At 40.2% G+C, this 14,429-nt stretch overlaps 1 protein-coding gene across 1 annotated transcript in view; it reads left to right on the top strand.

Annotated features, from left to right (window-relative positions):
* WDR11 (WD repeat domain 11) overlaps positions 1–14,429 on the top strand; it is a 2,002,440-nt gene that overhangs the window by 1,519,611 nt on the left and 468,400 nt on the right. The window contains exon 18 of the mRNA XM_044056072.1: positions 3,306–3,420. Within this exon, the coding sequence (XP_043912007.1) occupies positions 3,306–3,420 (115 nt within the window). The remainder of the gene's footprint in view (positions 1–3,305; positions 3,421–14,429) is intronic.

Raw genomic sequence — 14,429 nt, 5'->3', positions numbered from 1 at the left:
CCCGATTTTGGACTGCATAGTGAAGGCTTAAAGTTGCCACTCAGACCCTTATCAGATACATTTTGTTTTGCTGCCGTGGGCTTTGGTTAGTGCAGTCAAGGATAATTCTACCAGGAGGATTGTTGCTTTCAGTGCTTGTCCCAGTACTGCATTTTTTGCAGACATCTGCCTGTTCACTACCTGGTTGTTGTTGCATACCTAGCACTACCATCCTGACAGAAATTAAGCTTCTTTTTATATTTTTGGTGCTTTATGGTCTCTCCTCCTTATTCCTTTGCTCTTGCATGGTCTCATTGCCTTCTCCTTTTGCGAGGTATATGGCTATTACAATGGGTAGGGCCCTTTGAAGTATGGCATAACAGATATGTAACTACTGACCATAATAGCTGATCATCGGTAAAGCTTTCTGTAGTGAGCACTTATTTACCATCTTGCCATCTGCATTGTTGTGAATTGCTACCACTCCAGTTTCAGACACTGTACCCTTTGTAAGTATTGCACTGATATAATTTTATACTTTTTTATAGTGCTTTTGTTCTTGCTGGTGTGGGCCACCCGTATTCTGTGGCCCTCAGAACTGACAAATGTCAATTGCAGAGAGGCTTGAGCTTGTGCCATTGGAGTTGTATGTTTCACTAGACATAAGAGCTTGACATCTTAAAATTGACAAAGGAGAGTGCTCAGGAAGGAGATCCTTCCTGCTAATTTACTGCTGACACCATTCTCGAAGAGCACTTGGTGAGGATTCATGTACGTTTTCGATACATAAGGTCTTGTCTCACATTAGATGACATTTTCCATTCCTGTCCTTCTCTTCCATCCTCCTTGTCTGTTATTCTTGGTGATCCCTTTTTAACACTATTCCTTTCACTTGACTGTTTTTTTTTTCTTCCATAAAGTGTGTTGGAATTTACATTAGCTGATCAAGGTTATTCTTCCTCCCATTTTTAACAGCCAGTCTCCTACAGCCTACTTCACTATCACTAGAAATCCTTTTTTGTATTTGCATTCTGCTTGCACTTACCAAGTAGAATAGCAGTTTACTAGTAAAACATCAAGTTTACTGTTGGTGCTTTTGTTGTTCTTTGCATACATTGTTATGAATTTGTATTTGCATTCATTGCATGTTATGAATACTATGCTTCTACTCCTTTTCTGGTTAGATTGCATGTTAATAATGGATTATAGGTGAAAGCACTGAGTAACACGCATCAGTGCCTACCCATCAGAAAAGTAAAACAATGTGATCAAAAAGCAGTACAAACAGAGGTTTAACTGGCTCAACTAGCGCCCAGCACTGTTCCAATGAACTAGTACCCCATCCTCTCAGCTCTTGAAGTGCAAAAAAAAAAATACTTATGCAAACTGTGAAAGCCTGTTGGCTTCCTGCTACTTGCAATGTAGTACCCAATCCATGTGTGCTCTCCAGCTCTACTACTACTTTGGATTGCTGTAGGAAGCTGATTGGCTGAATTACTGTAAGAAACCAATCTGCAGGCCCCAGCTCTTCGAGTTAAGAGGGAAAAAAAATTCAACTGCCTCTCTATACCAACACTTTGGCACAAAAAAAAAAGGTTTTAAGTGTAAGCCTGCTTTTCGATTCCACACCCTAACACTTTGCACCCAGGGCACTTGCCCCCCCCACACACACACTACTACAAACAGTACATTTTTCTGATTGCTAAACTGCATCTCAAACAACATTCACCTCAGACCAAATTTCTCCAAATACTGATGCTGTAAGGGAAAAGACTTTCTGCAGATTAATGTATTAGATTAGGGTTGGTACACTCCCTCACCCCTATTATACCTTACTTGTATATGGTAATCTTAACCCTACCCCCAACCTTAACCTTTGACGTTAATCCACAGAAAAACCCTCTCTCTAGCAGTACCTCTACTCAAAACACTCAGAAATGCACACACTCACACACCATCAAACACAGAACATTACATCTATCCCCTAAGCTAATCCTAACCCACAGCCAGACAAACACACATATAATTAAATCTAGCACTTTACCTAACCCTTACTGTGACCAGCAAACAAAGAAACATAATAACAAGTCCCCACATTTACCCTTATTCTAGCCATACATACACACACACACACACACACGCTTCAACTCTGACTCACTTATCAGAAGATGAATACCATCAGTCTTTCTGCATTCATTGTACAACGTACTCAACAAAGAGTGCATTCAGTCTGCTTGAACAACTGAATGCATTCAGACAAATTGACATTCAGCAGAACAGCTGGCAACCTATTAACAATGCGCTAATCATGAAGGTATGTGCAGTTGTCACTTTGAGTAATGCATACACAAAGTTCAAGGCTGTTGCTTTCTGACATGTGTACTTGTTTTCTTTGCAGTTAAAACACTGTCTTTGTATTCCTCTGTGTATGCTTACATTTTTGTGTGTGTAAAAATTGTTTATACTGCGGATTTAAGTTAATACATCTCTCATGTCTGGGACTTTTGTCTTTTGGCCACCACTTTAAGTTGTGCTCAGTTGCACATGTGCAGCTGTCACTTTGAGTAGTGTATATACAAAGCTTTTAGGCTGTTGCTTTATGTACCTGCTTTCTTTGCAGCTATAATACTCACTGTGTATTCCTCTGCGCATACTTATGTTTTTGTGTATGTATTTCTTTTTATTTTATTTAACATTTGTTGACCTGGAAAGTCCGACTAGGACAGAGCCTATTTTCAACAGAGGCCCGGAGAGAAATGCTACAGACACATGTCTTTGGAATGTTGGAGGAAACCGGAGTACCCAGATGCAAGCCATGCAAATGCAGGGAGGACATGCAGACTCCGCATAGAAGGCACTCCAACCGAGAATCGAACTGGAGAACCTCTTGCTGTGAGGCAACAGTGTTAACCGCTCCACCACTGCACCAAAATTGTTTATACTGTGGATTTAAGTTAATACTACTTGCATGTCTTGGGCTTTTGTCGTTTGGTCACCACTTTAAGTAGGCTATACCTAGTTATACCTCCCAGTCATCAAACACAAAGTAAAATAAAATGAACAAGCAAATAAATATCTTCTAGATGATGCTTAACAGCACTAGGTTGTTTTAATGCTTAAAGGTAGCTATGTAAATCCCTGAATCCAAAAGCTGTGAGCTTGATATGTGCTTTCTTATTAACAGAACTTCATCTGTTGCATTGCAAGCCAAGACTATAACAGTGGCAAATGATATATCAACATGGTGAATGCAGAAAAAATGATCAGTTGTCCCAAGAAATTTGAAGTTTTTATAATAGCATTTATTGTCTGCTTGCTTCATACAGAAACATTCCTACACATCGTGGTTGGGTAAAGAAGATCCGCTTTGCTCCTGGTAAAGGGAATCAGAAACTGCTGGCTTTGTTCAACGATGGAGTTGAAATCTGGGATGCAAAAGAGGTAATCTTCCTTATCAGCTTCATGTTTTGTTAAAGTTTGTGATTTGTGATTCTTTACTTTCAACCATATGGCTCACAGTTTTATTGTCCCAGGATACTTGCTGTCAGTCCCTAAATGTTTTAGACTTGACATAATGAAAACTTAGACTTTGGCTTCTTAGAATGATATTTTCCTAAGAGAACTGCTCAAACTAAGCCACTAGTTCACTAGATGGAGTCAGCAATCAGAATATGTATGTGTATTATATGTGTATAGTTCTTTGGCCATTAAATCCATCTTAAAAGTTTTATTATTCACTTATTTAAGTAAGTAATGATGTTTGGGGTGGGGGAGGTGTTCCTTTTCTGTCATACCTGATAGGCATCCCAGCACCCCATGTCCATCGCTGGCTCTGCCTGCTCTCCAGTCTCCCCCTAGTCAGTGCTAAATTTCAAGCTGGAGTCAGCAAGGAGCTTAAGGGCATCCTGAGGAGCAGGGCTTTCTTTCTTCATTTTTGGGGGTGCTTCTTTTATGACCTATCTAAGACCCATACCCTGTCTACATTCATCAACTTCATCCTAGGGCTGCTGCGCTCAGTGGCTCAAGCCTCTTCTTAGGGAGCATCTTTATCGAATGTTTTCTATCCATGGATGGGCCGACCCATCCCTCACTGTTAGCATCTCAGACACCTGAAACACTAACTGTACTCGGGTCACCTGGGCTGTAGTAAAGGCTTTATCCTTCTATGCCACAGCACTGGCTGCAGCTAAGTAATGATGTTTTACAACTTATGGCTTAATGTAGTGTAGCTCCCACTGTATTTCATTGTAGAAGTAATAGACTGTAGTTTTTCATTACACCACAAGCTGAAGCTCTTTCCAGGGATATAAAAGACAATTTCGAAAGTGAAAGAGGGGACTGAGAGACTAGCTGAAGGAGGGAAGACTGAAACAGGTAGCTGAAGGGGAAAAAGGGCCTTGCAGCATGACTGGATTTTCTTTTCTAGTGCTTTGGGACAGGGAAGTGAAGTAGCAGATTGTGTCTGTCTTTTGCTGAAATCTTGGATGTTGGTGTTTTGTGGGATCAGGAGAGAAATCTGAAACCAGTAGTTCCAGGCTTGCATATGATTCAGCACGAATAGGAGTTCCTTTGGGCCTAGTACAGAGAAGCCATAGATGATTACCAGAGTTCTGGCAGGTGATTTTTCTACTTTACTCAGAGGAACCACGGTGCCTGGTCACTAGGATATTCTCGACAGAGTGGTGAGAGGCTCTGGCCATCATTTTATATTTTTATAAGATTGTGGATTCCCCCCTTCAAATGCTTGGTGGATTACAAATAACTGGGATCCATATGAGCTCCAACTTGGGCCCCATCATGCCGGCAGTAAGACTGTAAGTAAGCCAGTGAACAGGGTATAATAGGGTGTTTCATAGTTGGCCTGTTTAGAATTGATCAAGGGGGTTGAGGGTGTTAGTACTGCTCAATGACCTTGCATTTTCTCATAAATGAAGAAATAACAACAATTAAAGCAGGCTTCTCAGCTGCCTCATTCCCCTTTGTTTTCTGGACATAATACCAAGTGGAAACTAAGAAACTTTCTGCCCTGAGTTACCCCTGCGAGTAAGCCGACGAGGATACCTCAAACCTACCTTCGAAACTCAGCTCTCTTAATTGCTCCAGCAAAATAACAACAATTAAAGCAGGCTTCTCAGCTGCCTCATTCCCCTTTGTTTTCTGGACATAATACCAAGTGGAAACTAAGGAACTTTCTGCCCTGAGTTACCCCTGCGAGTAAGCCCACGAGGATACCTCAAACCTACCTTCGAAACTCAGCTCTCTTAATTGCTCCAGCAAAATAACAACAATTAAAGCAGGCTTCTCAGCTGCCTCATTCCCCTTTGTTTTCTGGACATAATACCAAGTGGAAACTAAGGAACTTTCTGCCCTGAATTACCCCTGCGAGTAAGCCCACGAGGATACCTCAAACCTACCTTCGAAACTCAGCTCTCTTAATTGCTCCATCAAAATAACAACAATTAAAGCAGGCTTCTCAGCTGCCTCATTCCCCTTTGTTTTCTGGACATAACACCAAGTGGAAACTAAGGAAGTATGTGTAACTACTGCTGAACCCTTAATAACTTAATGTTTTCAGCCTTGATAGCTGTTTTGTAGTACTCTAGCCTGCCAGGTTAGCCAGCAGCCTTAGCTCCCCCCCGATCCACACTAGCTGCCCTCTTTTATTCCAAGTATTGCTCCAAGGATATTCTAAGTGGTTCACGACCTTAGACTCCACTGCAAGTTTTCATGTTTTTCTCTTAAACTCTAACCTTCTCCCCTTTCACTGCATCTCCTAAACTCCTCTAGCCCACTCTAGCTGTAACATCTCTTTCTCTAGTTTCTCATACTTCACTCTCGCTCAACACTCCAGGTCTTTCTCCCTTCTACTTACCCCTCTGTAAACCTCCTTTCACTGATTGACTCCGGAACCTCTCTGGACCTCTTTGGTTCTCCCTCCCTGTATTCCCCCTGTGTTGCACTTGCCTTCTCCTTCCTCTTATTTCCCCTCTCTTTTCTTTCCTATATCTGTCTTTTCATCCTTTCACTTATACCTGTCTCTTCATCCTACCACTTATATCAGCTTGTCCTGCTATTTCCTTCATTCTACAGTGTTACTTCTCTTTTTCTCTCCCTCTTGGTCTCGCTCCCTCCTCTCTTTCTACCTCATTGTTCTCCTGTACTATGTGTATTTCCATTTCTAACTGTACTCTTACATACTTTATTCTCCGTGATAGTTGTCTATTCCATTAATAACTTCACTACTAACTCTCTTATCTGTACCTTCCCATCTTATTTTTTTCTGATATTTCCTTCATTTCTCCTCCCTTTCGCTACTACCTCATAGCCCTTCCGGCTACCTCCCCTTTCCTGCCCCTCCCCTTCCTACTGGAAGTGATAAAACTTCTCCCAACTTCTGGGCGCCATCTTTAAACATCGCCCTTCTCCACTGCTGTGCGCTCTGGCTGTGCGTGTACTACCATTGTAAGTTGTACCTGTTATTACCTATTCATATTGTGCCTTCTTGTTTTATTTACTTTGTGTATTTTAACACTTTCTGCTTCTGTGCTGGGACCAGTGCGCTCTGTAATGCTAAACGCAAGGTCCAGTTCATTGTGCATTCAGTTTGATACCTTATAGAGTGTCTGTTTTAATACTGGGACCATTGCGCACCTCTGTAATAACTAAGCGCAAGGTCCGGTTTGCTGTGCATGTAATTTGGTACCTTCATAGACTGTCTGTTTCATTACTGGGACCTTCGCGCACTATAATAATCAATCGCAAGGCCCGGGTTGTTGTTTTAAACTGCTGCATTATATGAGAGATGCGATCCTATGTATAGAGAATGTACCTTAGGTCTGTTATATGCACTATTTTGCCGGTAATTACAAAAAAGGTTTTAATTGATTAGAGATAGTAGTAGTCCGTACTTTGGTTATATTTCTACCTATTTGAGTTATTGGTTGATTTCTCTGCACTAGCAAGGTGCTTAGGTTGATTTAACTGCATTTGCAAGGTGCTTCGTTGTCGAACCCTGCTATAACATCACCTTTTTGACGTTTTTGCGATGACTGCATTTAACAGTTAATTTCTGGCGGGAAGCAGTTCTGTACTATATAGATGTATTGGCTTTTGTGATCCAAACAATCAGCAAATGCCATGTGCTAGGTGACTCTTCTCTACTATAAACTCAAAGCTGCATTCTACATTGCTTTCAGCTGCATTACTTTAAGTATATTAGCTTATCCACACTAGTGGAAGGATGTACTGATGCACCATATATATGAAGTATTTTCACGAGTTAAGTACTTAGCCAACGCCATGTGCTAGTTGATTCTAATCATGTTTTAAAAGCAATTCTACGCTTTTCTAAGACTAGCTGCATTATTAACGTGTACTGTGTTACATCGATTACTAAGCTGTGGAATTTTGCTGGCCAACTTACCTGATATAGAAATGCAATGTTCATTTTTTCAAATGCTTCTAACTGCTAGTAATTGTATGATGTGTTATATTTTACTATATTTCACTATTATCTTATAACAAGCCATATTTTAATTATATTTAACACTATTTTTTTTTCTCTCTAAACTCTCTACCCTGTTTATAGCTTTCTGCCCTGAGTTACCCCTGCGAGTAAGCCCACGAGGATACCTCAAACCTACCTTCGAAACTCAGCTCTCTTAATTGCTCCAGCAAAACAACAACAATTAAAGCAGGCTTCTCAGCTGCCTCATTCCCCTTTGTTTTCTGGACATAATACCAAGTGGAAACTAAGGAAGTATGTGTAACTACTGCTGAACCCTTAATAACCTAATGTTTTCAGCCTTGATAGCTGTTTTGTAGTACTCTAGCCTGCTAGGTTAGCCAGCAGCCTTAGCTCCCCCCCCCCCGATCCACACTAGCTGCCGTCTTTTATTCCAAGTATTGCTCCAAGGATATTCTAAGTGGTTCATGACCTTAGACTCCACTGCAAGCTTTCATGTTTTTTTCTTAAACTCTAACCTTCTCCCCTTTCACTGCATCTCCTAAACTCCTCTAGCCCACTCTAGCTGTAACATCTCTTTTCCTAATCTCTCTCTCTAGTTTCAAATACGTCACTCTCGCCCAACACTCCAGGTCTTTCTCCCTTCTACTTACTCCTCTGTAAACCTCCTTTCACTGATTGACTCCGAAACCTCTCTGGACCTCTTTGGTTCTTCCCGCTCCGTTCGCCTTGCGGGCTCACTCCGCTCCCCTACCCTACCCCCAAATCTCACCCACCCCCAGTGCATCTACCTTTAATTCCCCCATAGGTATACCCTCTGAAACTCTTATCCAATTAAACACTTATTCCCAGTAACTACACCGACCTATCCCCGCCCACTTTTACCTCTAATTATCTACCTCAGCTATCCCACTTAACCATTGGATTCCTACACACCCACTCCAATCCCAACTCTATTTTCCACTACCAATCTTATACTTCTATACTTAACCACTCCTGTATAAACTTATCTCTCTTACATTTATAAATATCTTATCTACCACATAACAACCCTACATATTTCATAATCTAATACACTAACTTCTACCTAGATAATATCCAGTTCCTACATACATACTATCCCCTATATACCATACTCCTCTACCTTAATACTACTATTCTATTAACTCTTCCTCATCATGCTCTCTAAACACTCCTTCATCTTCCTTTCACTATTACTACTATTCACCTTATCCTCTTTCTACCATCTTTCCCAGCCCACAATTTCCACCCACTCCCAACCCTTTCATATAACTAATCCTCACAACTCACCTTTCTCACCCTCATACACTCTTATTTCCCCCCATTTATATTCCTCAGAAAACCTCCTTCTTTTTCGACACAAACTTATCTCCTACCATGCTAACTTTTTCACCATAACTGATAGCAAAGCCCTCCAATTCACAAAACAACCCAATCTCATCTCCTTGCTAACTACTCACCTAAACTATTCCATACTACACCTAATTAGCACTCTCATATCGGGAGACATCCATCCTAATCCAGGCCCCACCACTACAACCGCTATAAATAAATCCCTATTATTCACTTCCTTAAACTCCCAAAGTGTAGTAAACAAAGTCCCAAACCTTCATGCTTGGCTCACACACAATAAACCTGACATCCTCACTATTTCAGAAACCTGGCTAAAACCACACATTAAAGACTCTGAAATAGTTCCTCCTAACTACTCCATCATAAGAAAAGACAGACCTCACAAAAAAGGCGGAGGAGTAGCCCTTCTATATTCTTCCTCCCTAGTAGTTACTCCATACAACAAACCTATTCCACACTTTAACAATGCCGAACTTCTCCTTACCATACTACAAATCAATAATTATAAACACATATGTATAGCTTCCCTTTACATCCCCCCAGGGGATAATATCTCCACACTTGAACTTATCCTTTCCTGGCTATCCAGTAACATTAGTAATGAAACCATAATCCTAGGAGATGTAAACATTAACTGGGCCCTTATACAGTCTCCTACAAACCCCATTAACATCAACCTCTACAATTTCTCACAACTGATCGCTTTGGTAACCCACCCTTCCAAAAACCCCTCCAATGGGAGTATATTGGATTGGATTCTAGTCTCCCATCCTCACTATTTCACCAACAGTGGCACTCTTCCCGACCCACTTGGTGACCACATACCCACCTTTACCCACCGGCTTCCCACTATCCTTCAACGAACCCATAACTATATTACAATCCGTGACCAAAAATCTTGACCCAATAACCTTTTCAAACTCATTACAAGCAATTAATTGGAATTGTTTAAAAACACTACCTCTTGACAATGCAGTCTCATACTTCAACTCAACATTCTTAAAATTACTAGACTCCCAAGCTCCCTTACGGACAAAAAGAATAAAAACTAAATCAGCCCCATGGCTCTCCAAAACTACTCTTGCTATCATGAGACAGAGAGACAAAGTCTGGGCACGCTACCAAAAACATAAGACAGCAACACTCCTTAACGAATATAAAATGCTCCGAAATAAAGTAAAGAAACTGATTACTTCTGATCGTCAAAACTACTTCTCTACACTCCAAAACCAAAATATAAACAACCCTCAAAAATTCTGGAAAGGGATCTCTACTCTCCTCCACCCCAGCAAACCAGATACTCCTACCCAAGACCCAAATGCTCCAGAACATGATTTAGCCACCCAATTTAATTCTTTCTTTATTGACTCCATCTCCAAATTGACCTCCTTATTCTCCAACACCTCTCTACTATCCAATACCCCCTCATCCACCCCCACTCTCTCTACTTCTATACCCTACTCCCCACCGACTAACGCCTCTACCCCCTCTTCTACACAAACTCTATCCTCATCACCACCACCCCAAAATTCCCCCCCTCCTGACTGCACCCTCTTCACATTAAATCCCATACCTACATCTACTATTAAGAAACTCCTTCAGAAATTGAAACCATGTACCAATGCTCCTGACAATATCCCTTCTTACTTTCTCAGTACAGTTGCTGGAACTCTTGCCTACCCCATTAGCATCTTAATTAACCGCTCCCTACAAGAATACACAGTTCCCCAAATCTGGAAACAAGCCTTCATTATACCTCTACACAAAGGTGGTAACAATAATAACATTACTAATTTCCGTCCCATAGCCATCCTGTCCCCCATTTCTAAACTCCTAGAAAAATGTGTCCAACTTCAACTCCTTCCTCACCTCCTAAACAACCATCTTATTACTCCCACACAGCACGGTTTCAGACCTAATCATAGCACCATGACTGCCCTCCTCTCCTTCCTTGAAATTGTAAATAAAGCCCATGACTCTGGACAGATTGTTTCTACCTTGCTTCTTGACCTCTCCAAAGCCTTTGATACTATCTCTCATAGCCTGCTCTTAACTAAACTCTCCAAACTTCACCTATCTTCCTCCTCTTTGAACTGGTTCTCTAGTTACCTATCTAACAGAAATCAAGCTGTAAAATGGAAAAAAGCTACCTCCTCTTTCCTTAGTACCCCTACAGGAGTTCCACAAGGCTCCATACTGGGTCCTCTTCTCTTCAGTATTTTTATAAACGACTTCCACAAATCAATTCCATTCTCTAGCATCATCCAATATGCGGATGATTCAACTATCATTTGTTCTGCCTCATCTATCACTACACTACAAAAACTTACTCAAGATGCTTTCTCTTCCACAGAGCAATGGATGCTAAGTAATCATCTAGCTCTCAATGCTACCAAGACCAAACTTATGTTATTTACTCCTTCTAAAGTCATCCCTCCCGACATGAGTACATTCTTAATTACTAGTCTACACAACTCACCTCTTGAAATAGTATCAGAAACCAAACTACTTGGGGTCCAAATCGACAACCTACTTAAATTTAACTCTCACCTGCAAATAAACATAAAAAAAACTCATCAAAAACTTGGCATGCTTTATAGACCGCCTACCTCACATCTGCCACTAAAATCACTCACTCTACTTCCTTCCTTATCCCATGCCTTCTCTATGGCACCCCACTACTAACTAATCTTCAGTCCTTGTTAAAAAAACAGCTTACCTCCTGCTATAACAAAATTGCAAAATTCGCCACCAGCCAAAAGTCCTCCACTCACCACTGTTTCGCCCTCCATAAACTAAAATGGCTAGAACTTACCAATCAACTAACTTACACTCAACTAACTCTAGCCCATAAGCTTATTCTCAACCCCTCCCTCTGTCCCTCCCTTTCCTCTGCCTTTAAAAAGCACCTACCTAACAGAGTTCTAAGGTCAAATAATCAAAATCTACTAGAAGTGCACAAACCTACTCATCCCCCAGGCAAAAATCTTCTTTCCTTCAGCCTCGCTCGCCTCTGGAACTCCCTACCTCCACTCATCTGCACCACCTCTAACCACTCTACCTTCAAAAAGTCTCTTTTCTTACATCTAGCATCACAGTGGGAATGCTCTTGCTCCCACCCCACATAACTAACTCTACTTAATCTCCTTCAATACCATATCCTACTTTACGTAGCTACTATGTTTGTTAGCTAATCTGTATTAATGTTTACATTTATTCTATTACCAGTAGGTTTCTTCTTAATGTATTAACTGTTATGACTGTATTCTATATGTGATTAGTTTTATTTTTATTCTGCCTACATAGTATTAATAACTCTCTGTACCTAGATTGTCACTGTCAAATGTTGAATGTATATTTTGTTTTGGAGCTTTTCTCCCCAGGACTCCATTGAAAAGGTGTTCTTTATGGCCCAGTGGACTATCCTGGTAAACCAACTGCAATAAATAAATAAAAAATAAATAAATTTCTATTGTTGCATTATAAATCTTCATTGTTCAATGACATTGCATTTTGCTCGTGTTAGTACTGCTGCCTTCAAGAATTTTGCTGCTTAATGACATTGCATTTTCTCATATTTGTATTGTTGTATTATAAATCTTTTATTGCTTAATGACATTGCATTTTTCCCATGTTTGTATTGCTGCATTATAAAGCTTTACTGCTCATTGATATTGCCTTTTGTGTGCATGTTTGAATGTCAAGACCTTTTTCTGTTGAGTTCTGGGGAAGAGGGTGAATGTATGTTTTCATTGCATGCATATCTCACTTTACCCTATTGCTAACTGGTGCACTGTTGAAATAATTTGTTTGTGGTTGTGCTGTTGCCTTTTAAACTAGATGTGTTACCTAGAATAAAACCTGTCATTCTTGCCACCTTGGTGTGTTGGGCCTATAGGGGTGTCACCAGAGTCAGGTAGGAAGGAACCCATATCTAGTTCAGCTACACCTACGTGTGCGCTACAGTAGGAAGTCATCACACCTTTGGTGTTTGGATAGAAAATTCTATGCTATTTGTATCTTGCTCCCAAACACTGGTGCTGCCCTGCAAAAAGAAAAATTGTGGGCATGTTATTACTGTTACTATTTTTTTTTGTTTTATATACAGAACATTTAGATAATTGTTAGTGCTTTCTTTTAGTAACATATAAGTGTTGCAGAAATATATGTGTTAAAAATTATAGGATTGTGTTTTTGCCAAGTGCTGTTTGTCCAACTGAGAACAGTGTGACAGCTTTATCGCAGAAAGCCACTTTAAGTGAACATGTGGAGGTGTACTTTCTCCACTGTTGTGTGACCAGTGTGACCATGGAGATGGCATATATAAGTTGGGAGGGTTGAGAAATCTCCCCCACATGGGTGTAGGGGGTACTTGGCTCCCTACAAAAAATAAAAAAGTTTAAAATCATGTTTGCTGCAAGAGACTTTCAGTGATATATTCATTTATTTGTTTATTTGCTTTGTCTATCTGAAGAATTTACTTTTGACAAGTAATCGAGTCTAAAATTGCATAGCTTATATTAGCATACTAAATACGTACAACAGCTGGCTTAGTTTTTTGTTCCATCTTTTTCCTTCTGTATCTTCATATTGGTTTTGTAACAGCATTTGGCAATTGTTACCACATTTCCACTGATTATATCACTATGTTTTGAGGAAATCCATTAAAATTAGAGTTTTGATGAGCTAATTTGTGGGAGTTTTGGAATTTAGCTTTCTGTGAGAATGATATAGTATACTTTGTGTTATCCATTATCATTAAAAATGTAGATATGTGAAAGCCAGCTGCCTATTGCACTTGGTGAAACTGCTGTAGACCCATCTTCAGAGAGATAGAGATTATGGATACCTTCATTAAGAGAGCAGCCATTTTGCTTGCATCACTGTAGGCAGTAGAGTAACTTTTTATATTGAAGTTTGCTGAAAAACACAATAGTAACTATGCATTGCACAATGGTTGTAGCGCCTTTCACCTTGCTGTACCTGCCTACAATAAAGCAACTATTATATCACTGCAAAGTTCCATGTGTGTGACTATTCATGTGACCAGTTCACTTTTGCTGTAGTAACTTGCAGTAGTTATCAGTGTCTTTGAAGGAAAAACTGTTCTATATATGGTGGATACAATGTTACATGAGTGTTTTTTTTTTTTGACACCCTCTCCGACCATTGACATGTTAGGTGGTAAGCCTGGGCCAGGAAGGCTCTTACAATAGGTAGTTACTTACTAGAAGGTGGTACAGTGCTGTGTCAATCATTTCTGCCAGTTGTTTTTAATGAGACTGCCTTCTGATTATGTTCACAATTATGTGAGTGGTTTTCATAAAGGAAGCAATCCCTAGCACACATTCCAGAAGTTTCTGGTATCATGCTAATGGTCTTCCTGAGTACACTGTCAGCTGAACATTTTACTTTTAGCATATTGAAATGTTAAACTCTCTAAGGAAGCCCAAGCATGTTTGTAAGTGCTGGCTAATTAGAACCTTCTAAAAAAATGCCTACATTTTATGTGGGTAGTATGAACCCAAACCCTGGATTTATTAAAGTATTACTTTCTGCCAGCAGATTTCGTTGGCACAAAACTTTTTAAACTTTCTTCCTCAAGAACCTT

The sequence above is a fragment of the Protopterus annectens genome, chromosome 14.part0 (genome assembly GCF_019279795.1).
Source record: "Protopterus annectens isolate FY-2018-M chromosome 14.part0, PAN1.0, whole genome shotgun sequence".
Lineage (NCBI taxonomy): Eukaryota > Metazoa > Chordata > Ceratodontiformes > Protopteridae > Protopterus > Protopterus annectens.
This window is presented reverse-complemented; position numbering and strand designations above follow the sequence as displayed.